Here is a 23,372-nt window from a genome sequence, read left to right as displayed (position 1 = left end):
AAATGGTCCTGCTGGAACACGGCCACATGCGTTCATGTATGTGTCATCTGCGTGTCCTTGTGTGCTACAGAAGCAGCATCAAGTTGCTGAGACAGACGGTGACTTTATGGGCATTCACTAACGCAGCCCACTGACCCCTGGTGGGGATGGTGGGTCACAGGAAGTTTGGGAAACAGGTACAGGGGAAAGAAGTCGTCATGACCCCACCCCACAGGGCTGTGCATTCCTTGGACTGTCCGTGTCCCTGCTGGTCTGTGCCCGTGTGAGGTTGTGACAGTGATCCAGTCTTTTGCAAGCTGGCCATGGGAGTCTGGGTGGAAGCTGTGTGGCTCTTCACAGCGTGCTTTGCTTTGGGCATTGTTCCCACCTCGCAGACAGCACCGAGGCGCAGAGCTGCCACAGGTTGTCTTGGGGCACCAGCTCCAAGTGGAGGAGCCTGGATGTAGTCCCTGGGCTCATCTCTCCCCACCCTCAGCTGTGCCTAAAAGGGTGCTGAGCTGGCCTTCAAGGCAAGGCAGGCACGGCCCGTGGGGACTGTGCTTTGGTTATTTTAGGAAAAAAAAAAAGAGAGAGAAGAGATCCCAGGTTTAGCAACACAGACTCAAGAGACACTGAAGGGAGTTTCACTCCTGGCTCCCCAGCTGGCCAGCTGTGTGGCCTTGGGCTCTTTGAGCCATAGTAAATGAACAGCTCATAAAGAGTCAGGGAAGTCTCGGGAACTGCGCTGTGAGGATGAAAGACAGTGAGGTAGGTAGAGCCCTAGCCCGGAGCCCACTCTGTGAGTTCACTGAGGCTGAGCTGTCCCTGCCCCAGCCACTGCACGTGCCCCAGCCACTCCAAACTGTGGGGTGGCCAAAGGCGTGGAGTGACTTTTTCCTTCCTCATCTGTGGGATCTGGCAGGCTTTTCTCGGGTGGCTTCGCTCCTGAGTGGTCATAGGTTTCTAATGCCCCAGGACACTTGACCCCCCAGCTCTGCATGGGAGGGTTTGTCACTGCCCTGGGAGCTGGTGTCACCATGGCCTGGCAGGGTGGGTGGTGGCCGTGGTGACAGAATGTTTGGGAGCCAGTTCCCTCCGAGGGATCCATTGCTGAGTGGCCTATGAGCCCTGGGCCCCCTTCCAAGGCCGCTTTGTAAGTACAGTGACCCACTTCCTCAGCTGGCCGTGTACACTACCCCCCCATCTTTTCTTGGGAACCACTTGACCTGCTGAGCTCGGAGGAATGCCAATGTACAAAGCTCCGCTGGGTTTCAGCCAGAACGTCGCCGCCGTCTTCATGCCCTCTGGATGTCTGCATCTCACTGGGGTCGGAGCCATCTAAGTGTCTAAGCCTCACCCGTTTCCTTGTCTCCCACAAGGACCTCAGCTCTGTGAGAGCCGTGACCTTAACGTGTCCCGCTGGCTCGGGCCGAGCCAGGTGCCTGGCGGACTGAGTGGATGTGCATCTGAGGAGACAGCTTAGGCCCAGCAGCCCTCTCCCTGCTGTCCCCTCCCTGACCCTTGGGTCGCCTGAGTCCACTGAAAGAGGGAACCAGGTCTCCTGCTGCCCCCATCCCAGGAGCTACTTGACCCCACACTAGGGACAGCATCCTGGGGACAGCTACGTTGGAAGCTGACCCTCTTCTCTGATTAGTGTGGCTTCTGCTAATCACATCATCTCTAGGGGTGGGACTTCCTCCTTATCAACGGGATAAAAATCACCTCCTCGAGAGCTGCTTCCCACTGTGGGCCGGGCAACTCCAGAGTACCCCAAGTCCTCCCTCTCCTAACCCTGCCTTGCGCTGGTTCTGTGTTCAAACAGGCCATTTCAAATACTTGGTAGCCACAGGTGAACCTTTTTCAGAGTATTATGATCCCCATTTCACAGATGAGGAAAGTGAGGCTCAGAGAGATCACACAGCAAGTGGCAGGGGCAGCTGGGATGCAGTTGAAAAATCAACTAGTCACTTTGTGATTTTATCATATGGGAAGACACTATTAAAGCCCCATGGAAGTGTCCATGTGGGTCTTTTTGGTTTTGCTTTTTACGGCTCTGGGCATTAAACCTAGGGCCTTCACACTGAGCTACATCTCCAGCCCTTTTTTAAAAAAATTTGAGACGGGATCTCACTAAGTTGCCCAGGCTTGACTTGAACTTGAAATCCTCCTGCCTCAGTCTCCCAGAGTGCTCGGATTATGGAAGTGGATTTTTAGGAAAAAATATCACCTTCTCCCCCTAGACACTACGGGTAGAATTTTGAGTCTATTTCCATCTTTTTTTCCTCTCTGTGGTTCCTGTGTGTTGATTAGTTCAGCTGATTGGTCATTTTGCTTTGTGGCATGGTTCTATGTGGCAGTACCTAGGGCCTTTCTGGTCCACAAAGTGGAGAGCACAAGACACCCTCCCCTCCACGGAGCTGATGTGGAACAAGGCTGGGCCAGGCATAGACAGTCCTTGACTTGACATGAAATACACCTTAGTAGTTAAGTAAATGCTCCCCACTATTACTGATGTTCTTCCCACTGTAAAGGAGGGCTCCAGGACCCCCACACTTGCCTGTCCCCTGTCCTCCAAGACAGTGCTGTCCCATGAATTCTCAGCACTGGGAATGTTCTAGCCCTGAGGTCAGCAAACTTCTGTAAATGTCCATTCGGTAAGTATTTCAGGGTTTGTGGTGCACGTATGATTCATGCTGCTGTTATTGCTGCAGATTCTTCTTGTCCTCCTTTCCTTCCTGTCTCCCTTGACAAAATGTACAGTCATCCCTCGGTCCCTGGGGGGATGGGCCCCAGGGTCCTCCCCTGGCAAATCCCCTTGAAATCCGCGGGTACTCAAGTCCTTTCTATGAAATGACATGGTATTCGGTATTTGTGCATGTTCATGTATTCTTTAAATCATCTCTGGATTATTTCTAACACCCAATACAATGTAAATACCATGCAGATAATTGTTTAGAGAATCCACAAAAGGAGAGTCTGCACGTGTTTAGTATAGGTGCAGTTCTTTCTCCAAATATTTTCCTCCAAAGGCTGGGTGAGTCTGCCCATGCAGAACCCACAGATGCCACGGGCTGGCTGTACCACCCATTCTGAGCCCGGGGCTGGGTAGGAAGAGACCCTGGCTTGGATGTGGTTTGAGAGCTGTGGTTTACAGCCTCGTCCAGAGCCAGGCCACCCCGAAATGTAGGCGCTGGCCACATGTGGCTTCTGGATGCTCCAAGTATGGCCACTGGGAACCAGAAGCTGTATTTGAAATCGTATCCAATTTGGCTGAATTTGAGTTTCAGTAACTTCACATTTCTTGTGGCTGCGTGTCGGACACAGAGCTCCAAGTCACCAGAAGCCCCAACAGCCCTGTCCCGTGGATCTGAAAGGGCCTGCATTCCCGGAGGGGAAGCTGGGCACAGGCCTGGGAGCTGCAGGCCAGCGGCTGGGCCTGAGCAAACCTGCCTCAGGCACAGCTTCGAGCGCTGTGGCCCTGGTTCATTGTCTTTGTTCCCAGAGGGCAGGCCTGGAATCATGGGGAGCTGTGCTCCAGGGGAGCCTGAGAATTCTGCAGTGTAGGGACAGGATGGGGGTTGGCTGCTGAGGTTGTACCTGGGCCCCTTCTGCAGCTGGGCCTTGATGTACAAATCGGGCTGGGATCTCAACAAGAGGAGCAATTGTAGAGGTAGAGGGTAATGGGTAATGAAGTACAGGAAGGAGGGAGGGAGGGCAGAGAAGTGCAGTATACAACCAGTTTATTGCCATCGTGGTGCAAGTAGTAATCATCGCTGATAGTTTTAAGTGCTTGCTGACGTCTTGCTTGAGCTTCCCAATAGCCCTTTTTACAGACTAGGTAAACTGAGGCTCCAAAAAGTCACAGTGTGTCAGGGAGACTGGACCAGGGGCAGCGGAGCCTGGGACTCAGTGAGTGCCCCTCCTAGGCCTCAGTTGTACCATCTGTTAAATGGGGGAAGGTAGACTAAAGCACTAAATTGGATTTAAAGGTCTCCACACTCTAATGGTAAGGACACACCATCAAGCTGTATGTTCCCCCCCACTTCAAGCCCCCAGGGTGCCCTGTATTTATCCTCGCCCAGTCCTGGCTGTGTGCCAGGCCCCATCTGAACAGCCTCGTTCCTGAAAGACAGTGGTTAAGAGCTGGGCATCAAAGTCTCACAAACCCAGATGGGGAAACGTTCTATTCGTTCTTCGAGGCCATTCCTCTTCCTCTTGGTGGTATTGGGTTTTCTCATCTGTAAATTTGGGAACATCCTGCTTTGTTCTTTTGAGGTATGCATTACACAGGTACTGTGCTCACCGGGCATTTGACCAGTGCCAAGACATTGTCCAGCTCCAGGGAGCTCTTGTTCATCAGAGGCTGGGAGTTTGAACACGGTGCACAACCTGATCACACATACCTAGCAGCAACAAATAGTAGCTATTTGTTGATGCTTATTGTTATTCTTACTTTTTCTTGAAGTCCAGGGTCCCAAAAGGAGGGGAGAGGCCTGGTTGGCTGAGACTCAGCAGCTCCCTAATCTCTTAGCCTTATGTCTTGGCTCATGTGTCTCTGGCTGTGAAGCAAGCCGGTCCATTTCCTATAGGAACAGGGGACGTCTTTCCCCAGAGCCCCTCTCCTGAGTGTCACACGCCATGGCTAATGCAGCCTCTCCTTTGTCTGTGCAGGGCGGTGCCGGCAGAAGGCTGTGGTGAGCAGGCTCATGGGCAGAGGCCGGGCGATGAGAGTGCCCAGGGGAGGTGAGTGCGCACAGAAGCCGCGCAGCCCAGCTTTCCTCCCAGTCCCTGGGCACAGGCTGCCCCGCTCCCGCCGCCCCAGACACAGGGTCAGCACATGTCTTGGCCAGTGCTCACTCTGCTGCTACTGAAAAATCTTGTGCCAGGAAAAGCAGTGCCAGCAGTATGGGGCGTGCATGAGCCCACGCTCCTTGCCTCTTCAGAAGACAGGGAAAGCGTGCTCCATCCCAGGTCCGTGGGGGACCTGTCTGTGCCCCAGAGCAGATGCTGGCATGACCAGAACCCAGCCATCCTGTGCCCACGCCTGCCTGCTCAGTGCCTCCTGCCAGAGCCTATGACCCTCCTGTCAGCTGCCCTGAGAAGAGGTTCTTGTTGTCCCTCTTTATGATGGAGACAGTGGAAGCTTAGAGATATGACGTCCCTTGTCCAGGTCACCAGCTGACAAGTAGCAGAGGTGGGATTTGAACCTGGGCCTGCAGGACCGCAAGTCCAAGGCCTCCCTGCCATGCTCCTGCCAGGATCCCTGTGGCCTTTCAAGACATCACCTGGGTCTTTCTGCACTGGTTTATGTGGAACTGTTTTTCTCTGGACAGCATGGCCTTGGCTTTGGCCCACACAGGCCTTAAAGGACTTTGCTGGCTGTGCAAACTCGGACAAGCTGCTGCTTCTCTGAGCTCAGATGAGGCGTGGAAAGTGCCTTAGCAGAGTGAGTGCTCTGTCAGTGTGAGGACCCAAAACTCAGGGCCATAGCTGAGCTTCAAGTACAGAAGCCACTGTGTGTTACGAGTGGGTAACACTTTCCTTTTTCTGTCTGTCCCTCTTACGGGCTTTTTTCCTTTGGTATTTAGTATCTAAATCGCTAGCCCAAAGGTTCATGAGTCACTGCACACACACACACACACACACACACGCATCCACACTAGGCCTACCCTCTCGGGAAGGCATTTTCAGTGTCTGAATAGTTCCCCTTCTCCATCTCCTCTCTCAGAGAGTGATTGTTGGCAGTGGTCAAGGTGTGACTGACAGCTCCCTGGAGGTGTTGACAGTGATCCCAGTAACAGGCAGAACTTCCCTCTCAGTCTAAAGAGAGAATTTCCTCGAGCACTTGAAGAAGCCAAGCGTCCTTGGGGGTATTTCTGAGTGGCTTCTTATCCCATCCGGTCTGTCTTACCCTGAAAACAGCCTGGAGTTACCTTCCTGTCACAGGCCTGAGATTGAGGGTGTCAGTGACCCCAACGCTGTCAGCAGCACTGAGTGGGCCTGCGTTGCGCAGGGGAGGACTTCTGTCCACTATCTGACACTCGCTCTTGCTTTTCCAGCTGCCCCCTCCCCTCGAGGACAGTGGGTCCTCCCATATTTCGCAGCTGTAGGAGCTGTGGCTCAGGTGGGGGACATGGCTCCCCAGGCCCACAGACAGGAAGCATTCGAGCTCTTGGCATTTTGACAGCAGCCTTGGGACAGTGCCCCTCAGCTTTGATGTTCATTTTACATTTGCTGCAGCCCAAGGCGGCCCAGGCAGCCCCTGCCCTATGGGTGTGTTGACCCAGATGCATACCAGCTCCTGGAATAGGTTGAACCTTAACGTCCTCAGTTGAACCTTACGTCCCAGCAAGGAGCACCACCTCCCCATGCTGGCATCAGCCCCTCCTGTGTTCATCAAGCCTCGATTGTGCTGCCTTCTTTCTTCCTGGCTTTGGCAGGGGCTGCTCTCTCTGCTGCTCTTCTCCACCTGCAGACTTCCTCCCTGCAATTCGGAGTTTGGCCTGATGGCCTCCTGCAGAAGGCCTGGGGAACCTGTTACCCTTCCGGGCAGGCCCACAGTGTGAGCAGACTCAGGAGCCTGTAGCTCAGTGCTAAGCACCGCAGCCCAGCTTGGGCACTTACTTGATGTTGGAATGAATGAATGAGCAGTGATCAAGGTAGAAATCACTAATATTCTTTCCAGTCTTGCCTATGTGCTGGGCACCTTCCTCAGTGTTTTCTTTCTTTTTCTAAGTTTTTTTTATTTTACCAAAAAATAAAAACTTTGTAAAAGAATAATAAAAGATAACAGTAGTTAATATATTATGTATTCTCTTCAATAGTTAATATATTATGTATACTCTTTAGAGTACCAGACATACACAAAAAAGATTCTGTCTTACAAAGAAGAACCAGAAACAAAACTTTTTTGTTTTGAGCCAAGGTCTTGCCATGCAGTTCAGGCTGATTTGTAGCCCAGGCTGGCCTCAAACTCAGTGATCCTCCTGCCTCAGCCTCCTGAGTGCTGGGATTACAGGGGTGCATCACCACACCCAGCAAAACTTTCTTTTCAGTGGACTAAGAAAAACTAGTAGTAGAAATGAAACAAGTTAGCATATATGTTAAAATATTCTTGGGGCATTTGTAGGTCAATGGACGCAACCTGAGAACATAATGTTAAGTGAAAGAAGTCAGACACACATGATTGACTATTGCATGGTTTCTTTTATGTGAGAAACTCAAAGTATATATATATATATATACATATATATACACACACACAAATAAAGAGCAAAATACAAGATAGATAAGTAGGAAGTAGGGAAAAGTTCAGACCCCCAAATTGCCTGTTCTGTTGTTTCAGTGTTTTCTGTGGGAGGATTGTTCATGTTTGCGATATCCCTTTGAGGTTGGCACACCCTGTTTTAGATGAGGCGCAGAGAAGTTAAGCGTGTTGCCCACATCCGAGGAGTGGCAGAGCTGGAGTTAGAGCCCAGGCCTACCTGATCTTTGGTTCTGAAAGAAGGTGGGAGGGGCAGATGGGGAAACTAAGGCTCAGAGACACTACAGAGGAGAGGCAGAGAAGTGGTCTGAGATTTGCTGAGTATCCCTGCAGGAGCCAAGTTTGCACCCGCTTCATTGGGCTGAGGTTGCAAAGTCAGGGTCCTTGGGATGAACTGGGGAGGGGGACAGATCTGCCATTTGAGAGGCTTGGGGAGGAGAGCAATGGGCTGGATGCACCCCTGCTTTTCTAAATAAGCCCCAATCTGAATCACACGACAGTCTGATCTTTGTGAGCAACCCTTGGGACGGGTGAGGAGTGTAGACTTGGGTTTCCCATCCACCTCCTGGTGATCCCCTCCCGTCATCTCCCCGTCAATGTGCAGCCCTGGATTCTCGGCCCCCACCCAGCCTGACCTCCCTTTATGCCCTGCAGGCCCTCAGGGCTGCCCTAGGATCAGTCCAGCTCTGAGTCCTTCCCTAGGACCTGGCCACGGTCCTAAAGCGTTCCCCCTACTCTTACCCTCTCTCATCTCAGGGCCTTTACCATCTGTTCCCTGTGCCCAGAACACTCTTCCCACACATCTTCACATGCACAGCTCCTCACCCAGGTCTGGCTTAGGTGCCACCCCCACTCCCACAGCCCCCCCCTTGGCCTTCTTCCTCCTTCCCTGCTTGGTCCCCCCAACAGTGTCTAGTTGCTTCCTTTGTAAGGAGTGGCACGGTTTGTCTACCCCTTGTTCACACTGAATTCCTTGAGTTTAGAGTCCTGGCTCCTTTGTCACTGTCGTGATTGCAGCCCCAGGCCAGGTGTCTGGCACCTTGAAATGTTTAATAAACATTTGTCCAATGAAGATGGAGTGAATAGATGCTGATTCTAGCAGAAAATGACTCCTGCCCAGGTAGGATGTGGTTCTTCAGGACAGGTGTCAGGGCTGGCTGGCCTGGGCTTGATGCTTGGACTCTGGCTTGGCTCCTCCCCAGCTGGGCTACTTTGAGCAACCTCTCCGAGCCTCCGTTTCCCCCTCACTCTGCAAGAGTGATTTCATTCTCAGCGCTGACTCTGTGCCAGGGCCCGCTCATTCACCCAGAGCGCATTTCGTAAGTGTTCACTGAGCAGCCAGTAGGTGCCGAGCACCACGCTGAGATCTGGGACACAGTGCTGGGCAAACGCTCTGCCTCAGCGGAACGGATGTACTGCTGCAATCTCACATTCACACGTTGTTGGTAAATTTTGATAATAAATGTTACGGTAATTTACTATCAAAACGACACCCGTCTCCATTGGTGAGATGAGACAGTTCCAGCATGGAGAAGTGAAGGAAGCGGCAAGGGCCCCCCAACCGACAAACGGTGCAAGATATTTGAACCTCGGCTGTCCACCTGGAGTCCCAGATGGTTTTTTTTTTTTTTTTTGGTTTTTCTCCGGTACCAGGAACCGAACTCATGACCTTGCGCTTGCCAGGCAGGCGCTTTGCCGCTGAGCTAAATCCGCAGCCCCTCCCAGATGGTTGTAATAGCCTTTGGGGTGACAGCTATTCCCGAGAGTTAGGTAGGCACAGTGCCCAACACAGTGCACATGGCAGTGCCCATGAAACGTGCTCTGCCCTTGACTTAGCAGCTCACCGTCCCTACCAGCTCGTCCTGCAAAAATGCTTGCTGGCCACATGCCTCCCTGATTGCGCATGTCCTCCTCTCTCCCCAGATGCAAGTCCGGCAGGCCACAGGCTAATCTGTCGCTGAAGTGGCCCCCCAGGCTGGACCTGCCCCGGCCCGGCATGCGCCTCTCGGTGCGCAGGGCGCTGCTGGCAGCCGGCTGCGCCCTGGCCCTGGTGCTGGCCGTGCAGCTTGGGCAGGAGGTGCTGGAGTGTCGTGCGGTGCTGACGGGCCCACGGAGCCCCCGGCGGGCCATGAGGCCGGAGAAGGAAGAGCTGGTGATGCTGGGCACAAACCATGTGGAATACCGCTACGGCAAAGCCATGCCGCTCATCTTCGTAGGTGGCGTGCCTCGCAGCGGCACCACGCTGATGCGCGCCATGCTGGATGCACATCCTGAGGTGCGCTGTGGTGAGGAGACCCGCATCATCCCCCGTGTGCTGGCCATGCGCCAGGCCTGGTCCAAGTCTGGCAAAGAGAAGCTGCGGTTGGATGAGGCGGGTGTGACAGATGAGGTGATGGACTCTGCCATGCAGGCCTTCATCCTGGAGGTGATCGCCAAGCACGGTGAGCCGGCGCGTGTACTGTGCAACAAGGACCCCTTCACGCTGAAGTCCTCCGTCTACCTGTCACGCCTGTTCCCCAACTCCAAGTTCCTGCTGATGGTGCGGGACGGCCGGGCCTCCGTGCACTCCATGATCACACGCAAGGTCACCATCGCTGGCTTTGACCTCAGCAGCTATCGTGACTGCCTCACCAAGTGGAACAAGGCCATCGAGGTGATGTACGCGCAGTGCATGGAGGTGGGCAAGGACAAGTGCCTACCAGTGTACTATGAGCAGCTGGTGCTGCACCCCCGGCGCTCCCTGCAGGTCATCCTGGACTTCCTGGGCATCGCCTGGAGCGATGCCGTCCTGCACCATGAAGACCTCATTGGAAAGCCTGGTGGCGTCTCCCTGTCCAAGTGAGTGGGATGCCCGGCTGTGCCTGTGGGAGCTGTGTGGCAGCCCCCCAGTCCTCCCTGGGTACCAGCTCGCTCTCCCATGGGTACCAGATCCTCCTGCCCTAGCCCCATGGCACTGTGTAAGCCGCTGCTCCTCACTGAGCCCCGGTGTCAGTATTCGTGGGAGCAGTCCCTCTTCTCTCTGACAGTCAGGGCGGTCTGACCATGCTTTGGAGGAAGGCCACAGAGGGAGAAGGTGAATGTGAGAGCACAGACTCCAGAACCAAGCTCTCTGGGTCCAGAGCCCCGCTCTGCGAACTCCCTGCTGTGTGACTTTAGGCAAGTGACTTGATCTGTCTGTGCTATCATTGCTCACCTGTGACAGGGAATGTACCCTGTGTGCCTCATAGACACCTGTGAGCATCAGACAGGTCGATACGTGGTGCTGTTACTTCTCTCATCAATGCTGTGAGTGCTGTCATTGTTTCTGAGTGTTGGTACTGCATTTATTGGACTACAGGTCGACCTCACCATTGTGACCATTTATTCAGTGTTGCTACACAGCAAGTCCTGGGTTATGCCCCCAACAAACACCATTGCCTTTAATCCTCAGCTTGTGTTATTTTAGTTTTGCTCCCCATGTTATTTTAGTTTTTATTTGTGGTACTGGGGATTGGACTCAGGGAGTGCTGAGCTACATACCCACCCTTTTCTTTTTTATTTTGAGATAGGGTCTCACTAAGTTGCCGAGGCTGGGCTCCAGCTTGCATTCCTCTTGCCTCGGTCTCTGGAGTAGCTGGGATGACAGACAGTACCACTATGCCTGGCTCTGATCTCATTTTGGAGATGAAGAAAGTGAATCCCAGAGAGAAGTTACAGGCCCAGGGCCACACAGCCAACAAACCGTGGTGCTAGGGTCTGCACACAGGTCCACTGGACTCCTGAATGTGTGCCCCTAAGCTCCCGTGTCCGACCAAAGTGTCCGGTGATTGGGGATGTTAAACGCAAGAGGGTAACATGTGGCGTGGAATATTCCACAGCTGTCTCCCGCCCCTCCTGCCCTCTGCTCTCTGTCCTACACTCTTCACCCTCCTCCTCAGAGAGGCCATGTCCCTCTTCTGAGCCCTGGAATGATGCAGGAACAGAATATGCAGTCTCCACGTTCCCCTCCTGATCAGACTTAGGCGGCCCTGAGCATGAGCAGAAGGACGATGTCCCAGAGACGGGGGACGGCCCTACCCCTGTGGCTGGTCAGTCTGACAGCTCCGGAGGCTCGAGGAGAGCTGGAACTTCCAGCTGCGTGGCATTGGCACTGGAGTGGCCACCGCGTGATCACAACAGAAAGTCAAATTGGTGAAGGAATTGGAGAAAAGCAGGAAACACAACCTCTGATCCCACCACTCACATTTTCTTAGAGCACCCACTGGTCCTTTTCTGGGTAGAGTGATAAGGCTGCAGTCCTACTGAACATGTTCACTGTGGCCATTTTTCACTTTGTGTATGGGACCACTTGCCCAGCACACCTGGAACTCTGCTGTGACATCATTTGGAATGGCTGTGTAATATTCCACTCCACAGATTACTGCATTCTACTGAACATCCCCTGTCACTGGACACTTGGGATATTTCTAGTTTTACTGGTATGTGTCAAACATTGTTACTGTTTGTGTGCTGAGATGCATCCCTGTTGGTCCTATATGATAAAGTCCTGCAGAGGTAAAGGTGGTAAAAGCCATGCTCGTCTTTGAGATTTTTGTCACATTGGATAGATTTGATGTTTATATGCAGGCCCACAGACACCAAAGGCGTGCTCTTTCCACCTGTCCACACCCTTTCACCTCCGCTCCTTCTCGCTCCCAGGCCTGTGTTCCTTTTGCTACATCTTTTGGCTTCTGTTCTTCCCCAAACGATCTCCTAAGTGAGATAGAAGCTCCCGGAAATATGGCCTGATTCTGCAGGTTCTCCACCCCTCAGCCTGTGCTAACTGGTAAGATCCTGTGGTTCTGATGGCCTGGCAGTCTTGGAGCTGGGGAGAGTCACAAGGCACACAGAAATGATGGCTCTGCTGTGTCAACAGTGTAAGAGTGAAGCCAACCTAATGCCCGTGCATTAGTAGGAAGTAAGCTATGGCACATTCATACGATGGAGCACGACACCACTGTAAAAGGGCGGAGTGTGGAGGGAAAATAGTTGTAGACCAAGGCATATAACATTTAACTTCTGTCTTAAAAGCAGCAAACATAGCCAGTCAAGTTACTAATTTTCCAGAGCAGCCCAGTGAGGTGAGCACTGCTATTATCCCCATTTACATATGAGGAAATCGAGACTCAGAAAGGTAAAGTCACTCTGCCAAGGCGCCACAAGCCAGTGTTGCCACAGCTGGCTTTTGAGTCCAGGAGTCTGGCTCCTTAGTTGGGCCTGAACTGCCCTCCTGTTGGAAACACTGCAAGGGTGTCTGGCAGCCGCGAAGACCAGGCACCTACAGGAAGCTGGTGATGCTAGGGACTTATAGCCTCACCATTCCTATGGAGATATAGATATATCTATATCTATATCTATCTCTATATCTATATCTATCTATCTATCTATCTATCTATTTTTTTTCTTTTTTTTGTACTGAGGATTGAACCTAGGGTCTTTACACAGAGCTCCATCCCCAGCTTTTATTATTATTTTAATTGAAACTAAATCTTGCGAAGTTGCTCAGGCTGGGCTCAAACTTGTGACCCTCCTGCCTCAGCCTCCCGGAGTGCTGGCATTACAGGCATATGTCGCCCTACCTGACTTGTATGTAATCACTTGTTTGAAGGACAAAATATTTATGTTAGTCATAGACATAGAGTTTTGTTTTGAAAGAGTCAGGGCGGTCAAGGAAGCAGGATTTCTGCACCACCTAGTAGCACTTCTCTCTCCACATGCTCTTCCCCGTTGCACAGAGGAAGTAGGTGAGGCGAACACCTCGCCACACTCCCAGGCTGTGCGGCGGATCTGGTCAGGGGCAGGTCCTCCCAGCCTTTCTTGCTGCCCCTGCCCTCACCCGACTGTTCTCTCTCCCCAGGATCGAGCGGTCCACGGATCAGGTCATCAAGCCTGTGAACCTGGAAGCCCTCTCCAAGTGGACCGGCCACATCCCTGGGGATGTGGTGAGGGACATGGCCCAGATCGCCCCCATGCTGGCTCGGCTAGGCTATGACCCATATGCAAACCCACCCAACTATGGCAACCCTGACCCCTTCGTCATCAACAACACACGCCGGGTGAGTGCACGCCTGGGGCCATGTTCTCAGGCTTCGGCAAGACTGTGAGTTCTGGGTCCCTGCAAAACCTTTAGTCTCCAGACTCAGCCTCTGGTGGACACGGTGCATTGTATGCCTGCTGGTGTTCCTATTTTGGCTTGGGTTGCTAGGAAGCTCAAAGCAACTGGTAGCCTGCATTTCACACTCTGTAACATGTCACGGCAGACCCGTTTGTGCACTAATTTCATCTTGCTTCTCTTTATTTACCTATTTTCTTCTGTTTTCTTCATTTTTTATTTACTTATTTATTTTTGGTCGTACTGGGAATCGAACTCATGACCTCATGCTTACAATGCAAGTGCTGTGCCACTGAGCTATATCCCCAGCCCTCTGTCCTGTTTTCGTGGCTCTTTGTTGATTTGTTTCAAGTCTGCTGATAGTGGGCATAAATATATAAACTGTGGGTCCCTTTTCTGGTCCATAAGGTTTAATGTTGATTTCACAAACAAACATGAGTTTAGAGCTATCCAAATTATTTTTTCAAAATATGTTTTTGAGATGGGGTCTCATTGTGCTACTCAGGCTGGACTTGAACTCTTGGGCTCAAGTAATTCTCCTGTCTCAGCCTCCAGAGTAGCTGGGATTATAAGATACGCCTATAATCCTAGCTATTCTGCACTGTATCAGCTTAAATTACATTTTAAATGTTCCTTAGGGTAGCCAAGGGACGTGTCTTTTTCACTTTTTTTGTTTGTTTTTTGAGACAGGGTCTCACTATGTAGCTTGCTGCAGCCTCCTGCCTCAGCTACCCGAGTGCTAGGACTGCAGGAGAAATGACTTAGACAGGTGTTTTGAAATGTTAAAGGAGGTCACTACGCTAGGTAAAGGAACAGTTGACAAGGTCACAGCCTTATTTACATGTTCCCATCCCAGCTTGTGGTTTACTCTTGGATGCTGTTTTCTGACTCCCTCAGAGTCCCTAAGGTAATTAAAGTACAGTCACTTTCAGCTTGATGACATTGCAGTCAGTGACAGTCCACATATGGGATGGTGTCCCCATAAGCACTATCATAATGATAGTGCTGAAGTCGTCACTGCCCGTTACGCATGTGTGTGTGGCAGTGCTGGTGTTGTACACAAGTAGTGCACAGATGTGCAGTGGAGAAAATTAGTGCACAGTGTGCCTTTCCCAGGAGGTGTTCCCGTTGGTCATTAAGCAATGCGTGACTGCTCTTGAGGCTGGCAGCTGGCCTGAGGAAGAGCCCACCTCACTCGTGAGTCACTGCAGGCCAAAGTCTTGATTTTGGGCTCAGCTCAGCATTTCTGAACATGTGCTGATGTCAGAAAATAAACAGCTATTGTACCGAATCGCAGAAGGAGCAAGTCATCCTTCCCTCAATTCTCCTTTAAATTCTTCTTCTTGGCTCAAGGAGTCTCCATTTGGCAATAACAAGTCCCTTTTAAGATTTTCTTTTCTAGCACTGCAAAAAAGAAATAAATGAGGCATCATTGCCTGGTAATAATGATAGACTGGATGAAAAGAAGGGTCTGGCGACCATCTTGAAGTCCAGTCCCCCTGTGTTTTATAGCAGTAGTGGCTGAGGCAGGCAGTGGCCAGCAGCAGCTCCTCAGGGGTCCCTTTAAAAGGTGAGGGCCCCTGGTGTGTCCCAGAGTGAGGTCAGAAGCTCCTAGAGTAAAGCCAGACTTTGTGTATTTTATGAAACACAAATAATTCTAATGAGCACTGGTTAAGATCAACTCTTGGAGGTTTTTCTGTTTGTTTAAAATACAAGATGTTCCTCGCTTTTTTCCACAGAGGTTTCTTCCTCGTGGATTCCATAAGCCTGGGCAGGTGCCAGACACCCTGCTTCATATAATGGCTGGTCAAAAACTACAGTGCATGCTTAAATAAAAACTTATTACAGCAAAGGACACATTGCCATGAATCTCCCTCAAACTACTTCCACTCCCTTCGAACACACTTAGCCCTTTGTTCTCGCCACTTTCTGAGGCAGTTCTGGAAGTCCTCTTTCCTGAGTGTCTTTATGAGGTGAGATCAAAACATGGTGAGTGCTGCCATCCAATGGAAAGTCAGCTAATAAAAACATTACAGTGTGTGCTTGTCCACCTTATTCACTGGATCTGGCACTGTATGACTTCTGGCTCTTCCCTTAATCAAAATGACCACAGAAAGTAAATGTTTTGAATCCGCTCAGCCATGAAGGTACAGTTGAAGATACACACAAAAGAGGACTTTAGAACTGCTTTAGAAAGTGTAAGAATGGTAGGATAATTGTGTTGGAAGTGAGGGGGAATATTTTGATGGGGACTAACAACCTGTCTTTTACTATAATCATTTTTAAAATTTAAACATCCACTGTATCTTGTGATCACACCTCGTATTTATAGTTGTTTTGCTGTTACTCAAGAGTAACCTTATGAAAAGCACATGTTTGCATACGTACAGCAGATACTGGGGTCCTGTAACAGATCCTGGGCTGCAGCAAACACAGTGACAGAAGCTACTGATCCTGTCATGTGAGACTAGTCCTTCTCGAGAGGTGCTGTAAGTGTGAAATACACTGGCGTTTGAACTCTTAGGACAAAAAAAAGATGTGATGTTTTCTCATTAGTCACTTCTATGTAGGGTACAGGTTGAAATGATCATCTTTTCTGTATTATCAGATTAAATAAAAGATATTATCAGCAGTACCTGTTTCATTATATTTTTTTAATGTGGCTACTAGAAATTTTAAGCTTACATAATTAGCTCACATTATATTTCTATTGGACAGCACCAGACAATATGGTGCCTTCCATGCCAGGACATAGTGGGAAAGCCCAGAATGTCCTGATTCCAACTTGAGAGCTTTTTCCCATGCTGTTTCCTCTACCTGGGATGCTTTTTCTTCTGAGTTTTGCTTGGTTGTTTTCCGGTATCTTTCAGGTCTCAGCTCTAAGCTTATCTGTTTCAAGAGGCCCTTCCTGACCACACACTCAAAAGAAACCCCTGATCACGCCTAATCATACATCTCTTTATGTTCTTCATGGCACTTTCACGGCTTCATATGTTCTTGTTTATCTGCTTATGTCACTTACAGGTCATCTGGTGCACTGTCTGAAATGGGAGCTCAAGGATAAAAATTTCAATTATCTGGTTATTGTTGGTACTGCTAATGCTTGGAATAAAAGGAGCTCATTACATGTTGGGTGGATAAATGCATGGATGGATGGATGGATGGAGAGAAGGGTATTTTGATGAGTGGGTGATTAGGTGAATGAGTAGATGAGTGGGTGGATGGAGAAGGATTAAAGATCGATGAATGAATAAATAGATGGAGGGATGAAGGGAAGGAGGAATGGGGAAGTAAGAGATGGATGGATATGTCAGGATGGGCTAAAATTTATTTTTCAGTTATTTCCACCGAAGTGAGATTTCTTTTCTATTTCCTAGGTCTTGAAAGGAGACTATAAGACACCAGCCAATCTGAAAGGATATTTTCAGGTTAGAAATCCCGAGGGGAACTCCAAACTCTGTTCTTCCTGGCATACATCACTAGCTTGATGTATGCCCTTGAAGAATTCATTTCTTCACTCTGACAATTTCTTCATCATAAACTTGCTTTGGGCCAGGGGTCGAGCCAGAGGGTCTGTAAGCACTTTTCTAGCTGGGGCCCAGTCTCAGCAGCCTTCTGCCCTAACCATCCTTCACCTCGTCTCTCAGCTTGAATGAAGTTGGAGGGACTTTGTGGCGACACTCTGAAGCTTTCAGTCTCTAGCATCAAATTCAGTCTTATTTAATTTAGCTGTTCTCAAGTACAAACAAATGCAGCAATTTCATCCATGTCTCTGGAAAAGAAACACGAGGGTAATGCGATGTACATGAATACCCTTCTGTATCCCCAAGGGCATCCATATGGCCGGGCCTCCCACAGATCAGGTTGTCCACATCACCTCGTCACCATCAACAAAGGGATGGGCCTTCATGACATAGCACAGGTAGCTCCTTTTACCCACGCTATAGCTGTCCTGTTGATGCTAAATGCCCCTCAATTATATACTTAATTTCTATTTCATAATCATTCAACTTAGCTTCTCTAGGTATGCTTTGGCACCGTAATATGTACCTTGGTGTTCATTCATTTTTTTTGGTACTGGGAATCTAACTCAGGACCTTGCCCTTGCTAGTCAGGCTTGAGCTGCTGAGCTAATTCCCCAGCCCAATAATATGCATCTTAATGACACAACACAGTTAAAAAGCTCTTTACAAGTTAATGTGATACCCTTGTCTCCAAATATTTTAATTGATTTATATTTGTTTAAAAATACACAGGAAGCATGTTTTATACTCCAAACTTTCTATAATATCAGTACCACAAAATAATGTATACAGATGTGAAAAAAATCTAGTTAGTATATAATCCTTTTCTTACCAGTACCCACTTTATTACATGGAATGGACATACTGTTTCAAAAAGCCTAGGAAATCCTGGCATTTGATCCACACAGTACCTCTGAAACTGTAACAGAGTACAAGTACAAATCACAGTATAGGACTAGAATTGTGGGTGAAAATGTTAGATGCCTAAATATTTTGGATAAAGAAATGTAAAATGAAGATTTGGGTCATGCATAAAGCAAGGCATCCTATTAGTCACTAATAGTACCTTTCTACAGAAGCAAGAGGCTTCTAATTTATTGGTTAAAAATACCCCTTTTAAATGGAAGAGTGGTGCTGAAATTAGTAGTTTTAGTTTGTGCATCTATTTTACTTGGCAAAATAGAGTGGCCCACTCTCTGGCAGTCCCCATTTTAATTATCAAGTTAATGAGTTCTGAGAACCCGGGGTTTGGGGTAGAGGCACAGCTTTTGAGCACTTTTGAGTTGCTTTAGGGTCAGTCCATGATCCCTTTGTTAGAATCAGAGATCCAGTTTTGCTGCCCTAAGATCCACCTTTGATACTTTAGTGAGCCCTAAAATATTTACTGAAACCTAAAAGATGTAGATTTTGTAACCTAAAAGAGCAAAACATGGAGGTGGGGATGGAGGGACATTATTTACAATCTGAAATTCTTTTCATTTTTGCATGTTGCCTCTTTTGTCTATCTGTATAAGCTTTTGGGTGTGGGTATGGGTGGTACTGGGGATTGAACCAGGGCCTTGCACATGCTAAGCTGGTGTTCTACCATTGAGCTATAACCCCACCCCTTTTAAAATTTTTTATTTTGAGGTAGGCTCTCGTAAATTGCCCAGGCTAGCTTCAGACTTGCAGTCCTCCTGTCTCAGCTTTCCAAGAAGCAGACCTACACTCAAACAACATACACATTTTTGCATTCATTGCAGTTCCACTTTGTGAGCTGTTGTGTCTCGCTGTCTTAATACCTTCCCATCTATTGTATTTTACTATTTTTGTTTATATGGCCACATAATGTTCTGTATCATCACCTGACACAATTGGTTAAGTGCTTTCTTAGGATCATTTCCAGTTTTTGCATCTTCCTGAATGATGTCTTCTGCTCACCATCATAATTTTGCCTCTTTGCTGTGAGTGAAGGGGTGCCCTATTAAATGTTCCCTTAGAATACATTTGTGTGGAGTGGAGTTGGCAGGGGCAAGGGTGTGACTATTTTGCAGACTCAAAACAACAAGGCTAAAATCTTACAAGGGGATTGAACCAGTTCATATTCTACTGCAGCACTGGTGTGTACGAGACATTGAACTGACCTGGGACTTGCTTTGCTGCTCTGAGGAGGAACATGAAGGGATAGCCATGTCCTTGCCATCACACACATGGCCCTCTCAGGATGGCTGCCCTGGAAATGGCCTCACAGCCCTGCTTTCTGCCCTCACCTCCTCCACTGTCCTTCCTGAGCACATGACATCATTCAGGACATGAAAGCTGAAAAACCATCTTAGGGAAGCCTTCAATGAATGGTGGCACATGCATTCCGTGGGACACAGGTAGCCTTTCAAAGGGGTAATCATGAAAACCAGAAGTCAGAAAAAACGGCAACCAAGCAAAACAAAGCAGCGTACACATTACACATGAGAAATGTAACAAATGCAAAATGCCACCTCCCCCCTCCAACACATCACTGTCCCCTTTGCCGGGAAGCTTTTCCACCCAGATTTTTGCATGGTTCACAGTCTTAGTCACTTCCTGTTGTTAGACACAATACCCAGACCCGCAACTTCAAGGAAGAGAGGTTTATTTTTGTTCGCAGTTTTGTTCATGGTCAGCTGGCTCCAAGGCGTAAACGGCATGGTGGAAAGGCCTGTGTTAAGAATAGTTGTTCATCCTACAGCCGCCAGAAAGCAGAGAGGACAGAGGAGCCAGGGAGGGAGGTATAGACTTCCGGGTCGTACACCCAGTGACCGCCCTCTTCCAACCAGACCCCCTTACAGCACATTTAGCTATGCATTCATCAGTACAGCACCCCCGTGATCCAGTCACTGTCCAAAAGCCCAGTCTCGGAACATGTGAGACTTTGAGGGGACCTTCTGCATCCACGCCGTGACACGGACCTGGTTGCATCCCTCAGATCTTGGCTCACGGGGTCTTTTCTGACACCGACAGTCAGTTCTGTGATAATGCAGACACCAGCCTGGGGTTGCGTGGCTCAGTTCAGTCCTGACAATAATTACATTCGTGTCAAGTCCTATAGATTGAAGGTTCAGTTACACATGACTGTCCCACCTCAAATGCCAGCTCCAGTGGGGTTCCCATGTACCTCACCTCATACAATAATTTTCAAGAACAGCTTATAGAACTCAGGAAAACACTGTGCTTACAGACACCTGTTTATCATAACAGATACAACTCAGGGACAGATAGGTGGAAGAGCTGCACAGAGTGAGGCGGGGAATCATGGAGCTCCCCCCACCCCCAAGCATCTCAGTGTGCTCACCAGCCAGGAAGCCCTCCAGCCTGTCACTTCAGGGCTGATGTGGTGATTCTGTTACCCACGCATGAGTAATGAAGTCACTGGCCACTGACGAGGAGCTCGGTCTCCGGCCCCTCTCCCCTCCCAGGAACTCGGGATGTAGCTGAAAGTTCAAGCTCCCTAATCCTGATGACCACCCTCATTCTGGAGCTGTTTCTAGACATCTCCTTAGCATACAAAGACAGTCTTGTCACATAGATCCGAAAGATTTTAAGGGTTGTATGCCAGGATCCAAGACAAAGACCAAATATTTAGTATACTACATCTTATATGTCATTTTGTAGAGTCCTGTCCTGATCATTCTGAGCTCATTGTGTCACGCAGATTAGACATTACCTTGCATGTATGTATGTCTCAGATTTTGTCCCCAGCTAGAAAGTAAGCCCCAGAAGAATAGGGCAGGCACACTGTGCTCAGCATGAGCACAGGGCACCCAGCCTGTGTGCAGTCAGCATTTCATGAGTGAGGCATGACTCACAATGAAGGCCGTACCCTGCATCCACTACCTGGCCATGACCCCTTCCTCTGCCTCTTGTCTTTCCCCAGGTGAACCAGAACAGCACCTCCTCCCACGTAGGAAGCTTGTGATTTCCAGGTAGGCCTGCCCACCTCACTGGAGGCTCTTGCTGCGTCTGAGCCTGGGCACCACCTTTCTGAATGCCTGCCTGGGGAGAAGTGTCCACCAAGGTGGGCTGACCCAGCCCCATCAGACGTTTCCATGGTGACAAGCTGGGGAGCTATTTATAGAATGGAGGCTTAGTCTCCTAGCTCTGGATCAGGGATGGGGGCAGCAATTGATGCTGAGTGAGCAAGGGGAAGGTTGGTCCCGAACAGGGGAGGGGCCAGCAGGCCCACTGGAGGGGATTCTGAGGGCATTTTTGCACAGAATGCTGCCTGCCAATCCGGCTTCTATAATGAGCATCAGGTCTGGCCCAAAGCAATTAATGTTCCAATAATAGTCTCAGGCAGTTCTATTCTAAGAGTCATGCCCAAGGCATCAGGCCAGGTACTTCTCTGTGTTCCTCACTTAACTCTCACTTAACACAGTCCTGCGATTCTACAGAGGAGTAAACCAAGCACCCTTGGGCCTTTGACTTCTCCAAGACTACACAATGTCCAAAGGGCAGAATTCCTCTGAGTCATCTCCCCCAGAGCTTGCTTTTAGTGAATTATTTTTAAGTGCATGCTAACCCTTCCATGTTTTAAAAGAGATAAGAAAAGGGATTTTGAACTTGGGAATCCTAAGATAAAAGAGCACCAGGTTTAATGCCTCTCGGCCTCTGTTTTCTGCTTCTGGAGACTGGAGGTTCCTCAGTTCTAGGGAAGATGACTAGAGGCTTCTAGGAACTCACTGCAAGGAGTAAAACCTCTAGTGAATGTTTATAAGCTTTTCATCTTGGTGACCGCAGTCTTGAAGAAGGGGAGATGGGTTATGTAACGCCTCCCTGCAGAGGTGGTCCCGGGACGCAGGGAGCTGGCCCAGGTGGGAATGCTCAGGAACTGTAAAGTGCTAGGCACTTGCTGTGGACTTGGGCACTTGAGTTAAGGGTCCAGCGAGCGAGCTCAAGTCCTCAGCCTCTCCGATCAGGCTTAGGGAAACTGAGGGGAACCCCTCAGAGAGTCATGGATCAGGAAGGATCTGTACTTTCCTTTTAGGTTTGTTTATTTGTTTGTTTGAATGCTGGGGATTGAACCCAGGGCCTTGTGTGCATGTTATGCAAATGCTATAACACTGAGCTACACCTCAGTCCTCCTTGTAATTTTAAAATGAAGCAGAGCTTCTAGCCTGGGCTGGTTTTTATATCCCCATCTTACTTTTAAATAATCAGCATATTCATTAGTTTTTCTTTAAATCCACTTTTCAGGCGGGCGACAGCAGACTGTCTTTATCAGGGCTCCCATCTTGCGTTGTGCTGAGACCCTAGAGTTCTGTTTAATTCCAAAAACACTCCTCACTTTGAAAACGAGTGTTGTCTGTGTTTCTCCCTAACCTTATTCCTTTCACTCACTTTCTACAAACTCATTACTAAACTCTCGGGCCTTCTCATTTATAAAACTAGGTTCATTCCTTGGTTTACTGTTTAAGTAAGATGCTACCTACACGGTGAAGATGCAAACCCCTGACACAGAGTCGCCCTTGGGTGGATGTTAATCATTCTCTTTCCCCAAAAACTTCATTGGCATTGACCCCATAACCACTGCCGTTCGCTCCTTATAAGTAACTAAAGTGGGTCTTTGAAGGTCAGAAGGATGCGGGTTGAGATGTGGGTAAGAACCCCAGGAATATTTTTTAAATTGGCCATCTGGGATACACATATAAAACCTTGCATGCTTATGGGGATGGATGAAGATTATCTGTTCCACAATCACACATAAATATATGGAAGCTCTATTTCAGAGTTGTTAATCCGGGCCTAATGCAGTCTCCCCTCTTTCAGATCTCTGCAGATGGCTTTCTTGCCAACAAGCGAAGAAGCCACATTCCAATGGAAATCAGGCCTCTAATCCAAGCATATTGCTTGCTATTAATTGCCAAAACAGGGCTGCTACTGAAGAATGTATTTGCCCATGTGTGCAAAAGCGGAGTCATTGAAGAGGAACCTTGAGACTCTTCGGACATTCCCAGCTGGAGAGCGAAGAGTGTGGAAAGCAGTCCGGTTTGGGAAACTTAGGTATTTCATATTTTTCCCCTCAAGAACTTTTTTAAAGAAGTGGATTTGCCATCCTCCTTAATTTGCAGGACTGCCTTGGTGGCTTTGTTTGCTGAGACAAGGCCCACAACCTGTGCCTCGCCTGTTGACCCTGACTTTGAATTCAAAGAATCTATTTAAAAATCTTAATATATGAGACTTTCTTTGATTTCTCTTCAATTCTACTCAATCTAACAGAGATAAAGGAGTTATTTGAATAAAGTGAACAGAGGCTCATTGGTCTGTGCCTTCCTTTCCTTAGTTGGGTTGTTTTTATTTTATATTGAGATTTTTCACATGGATTGGTGACAAGCAGAAGAAAGAGAACAGGTTTTTGCAAAGACAGCTGAACTCCCATGTCTGGAGTCCTCCAGGGCACTCTCAGGTTTGGTGATTTGCTAGGACCCAGAACTGAAGAATGTCCCTGGTTTGTGTGGGTCCT

The 23,372-nt window shown here is 49.0% G+C and overlaps 1 protein-coding gene across 2 annotated transcripts; it reads left to right on the top strand.

The window, feature by feature from the left end:
* Positions 1-1,114: 1,114 nt before the first annotated feature.
* Tpst2 (tyrosylprotein sulfotransferase 2) lies at positions 1,115-23,167 on the top strand. Of its 2 annotated transcripts, none has more exons than XM_013520467.1 (6): positions 1,115-1,132; positions 4,651-4,722; positions 9,167-10,081; positions 13,119-13,317; positions 16,751-16,801; positions 22,679-23,167. In XM_013520467.1, exons 3-6 carry the CDS (start codon positions 9,240-9,242, stop codon positions 22,844-22,846), a joined length of 1,260 nt encoding a protein of 419 aa, XP_013375921.1. In that variant the 5' UTR covers positions 1,115-1,132; positions 4,651-4,722; positions 9,167-9,239; the 3' UTR covers positions 22,847-23,167. The 2 variants fall into 2 exon arrangements, with proteins under 2 accessions (XP_013375921.1, XP_013375922.1); XM_013520468.1 differs by lacking the exon at positions 1,115-1,132 and adding an exon at positions 20,787-20,835 and having other exon boundaries at positions 22,679-22,763.
* Positions 23,168-23,372: the final 205 nt, after the last annotated feature.

The sequence above is a fragment of the Chinchilla lanigera genome, unplaced genomic scaffold (genome assembly GCF_000276665.1).
Source record: "Chinchilla lanigera isolate Chin_1 unplaced genomic scaffold, ChiLan1.0 scaffold00054, whole genome shotgun sequence".
Lineage (NCBI taxonomy): Eukaryota > Metazoa > Chordata > Mammalia > Rodentia > Chinchillidae > Chinchilla > Chinchilla lanigera.
The sequence above is the reverse complement of the archived record's forward strand: the minus strand, read 5'-3'. Positions and strand labels throughout refer to the sequence as shown.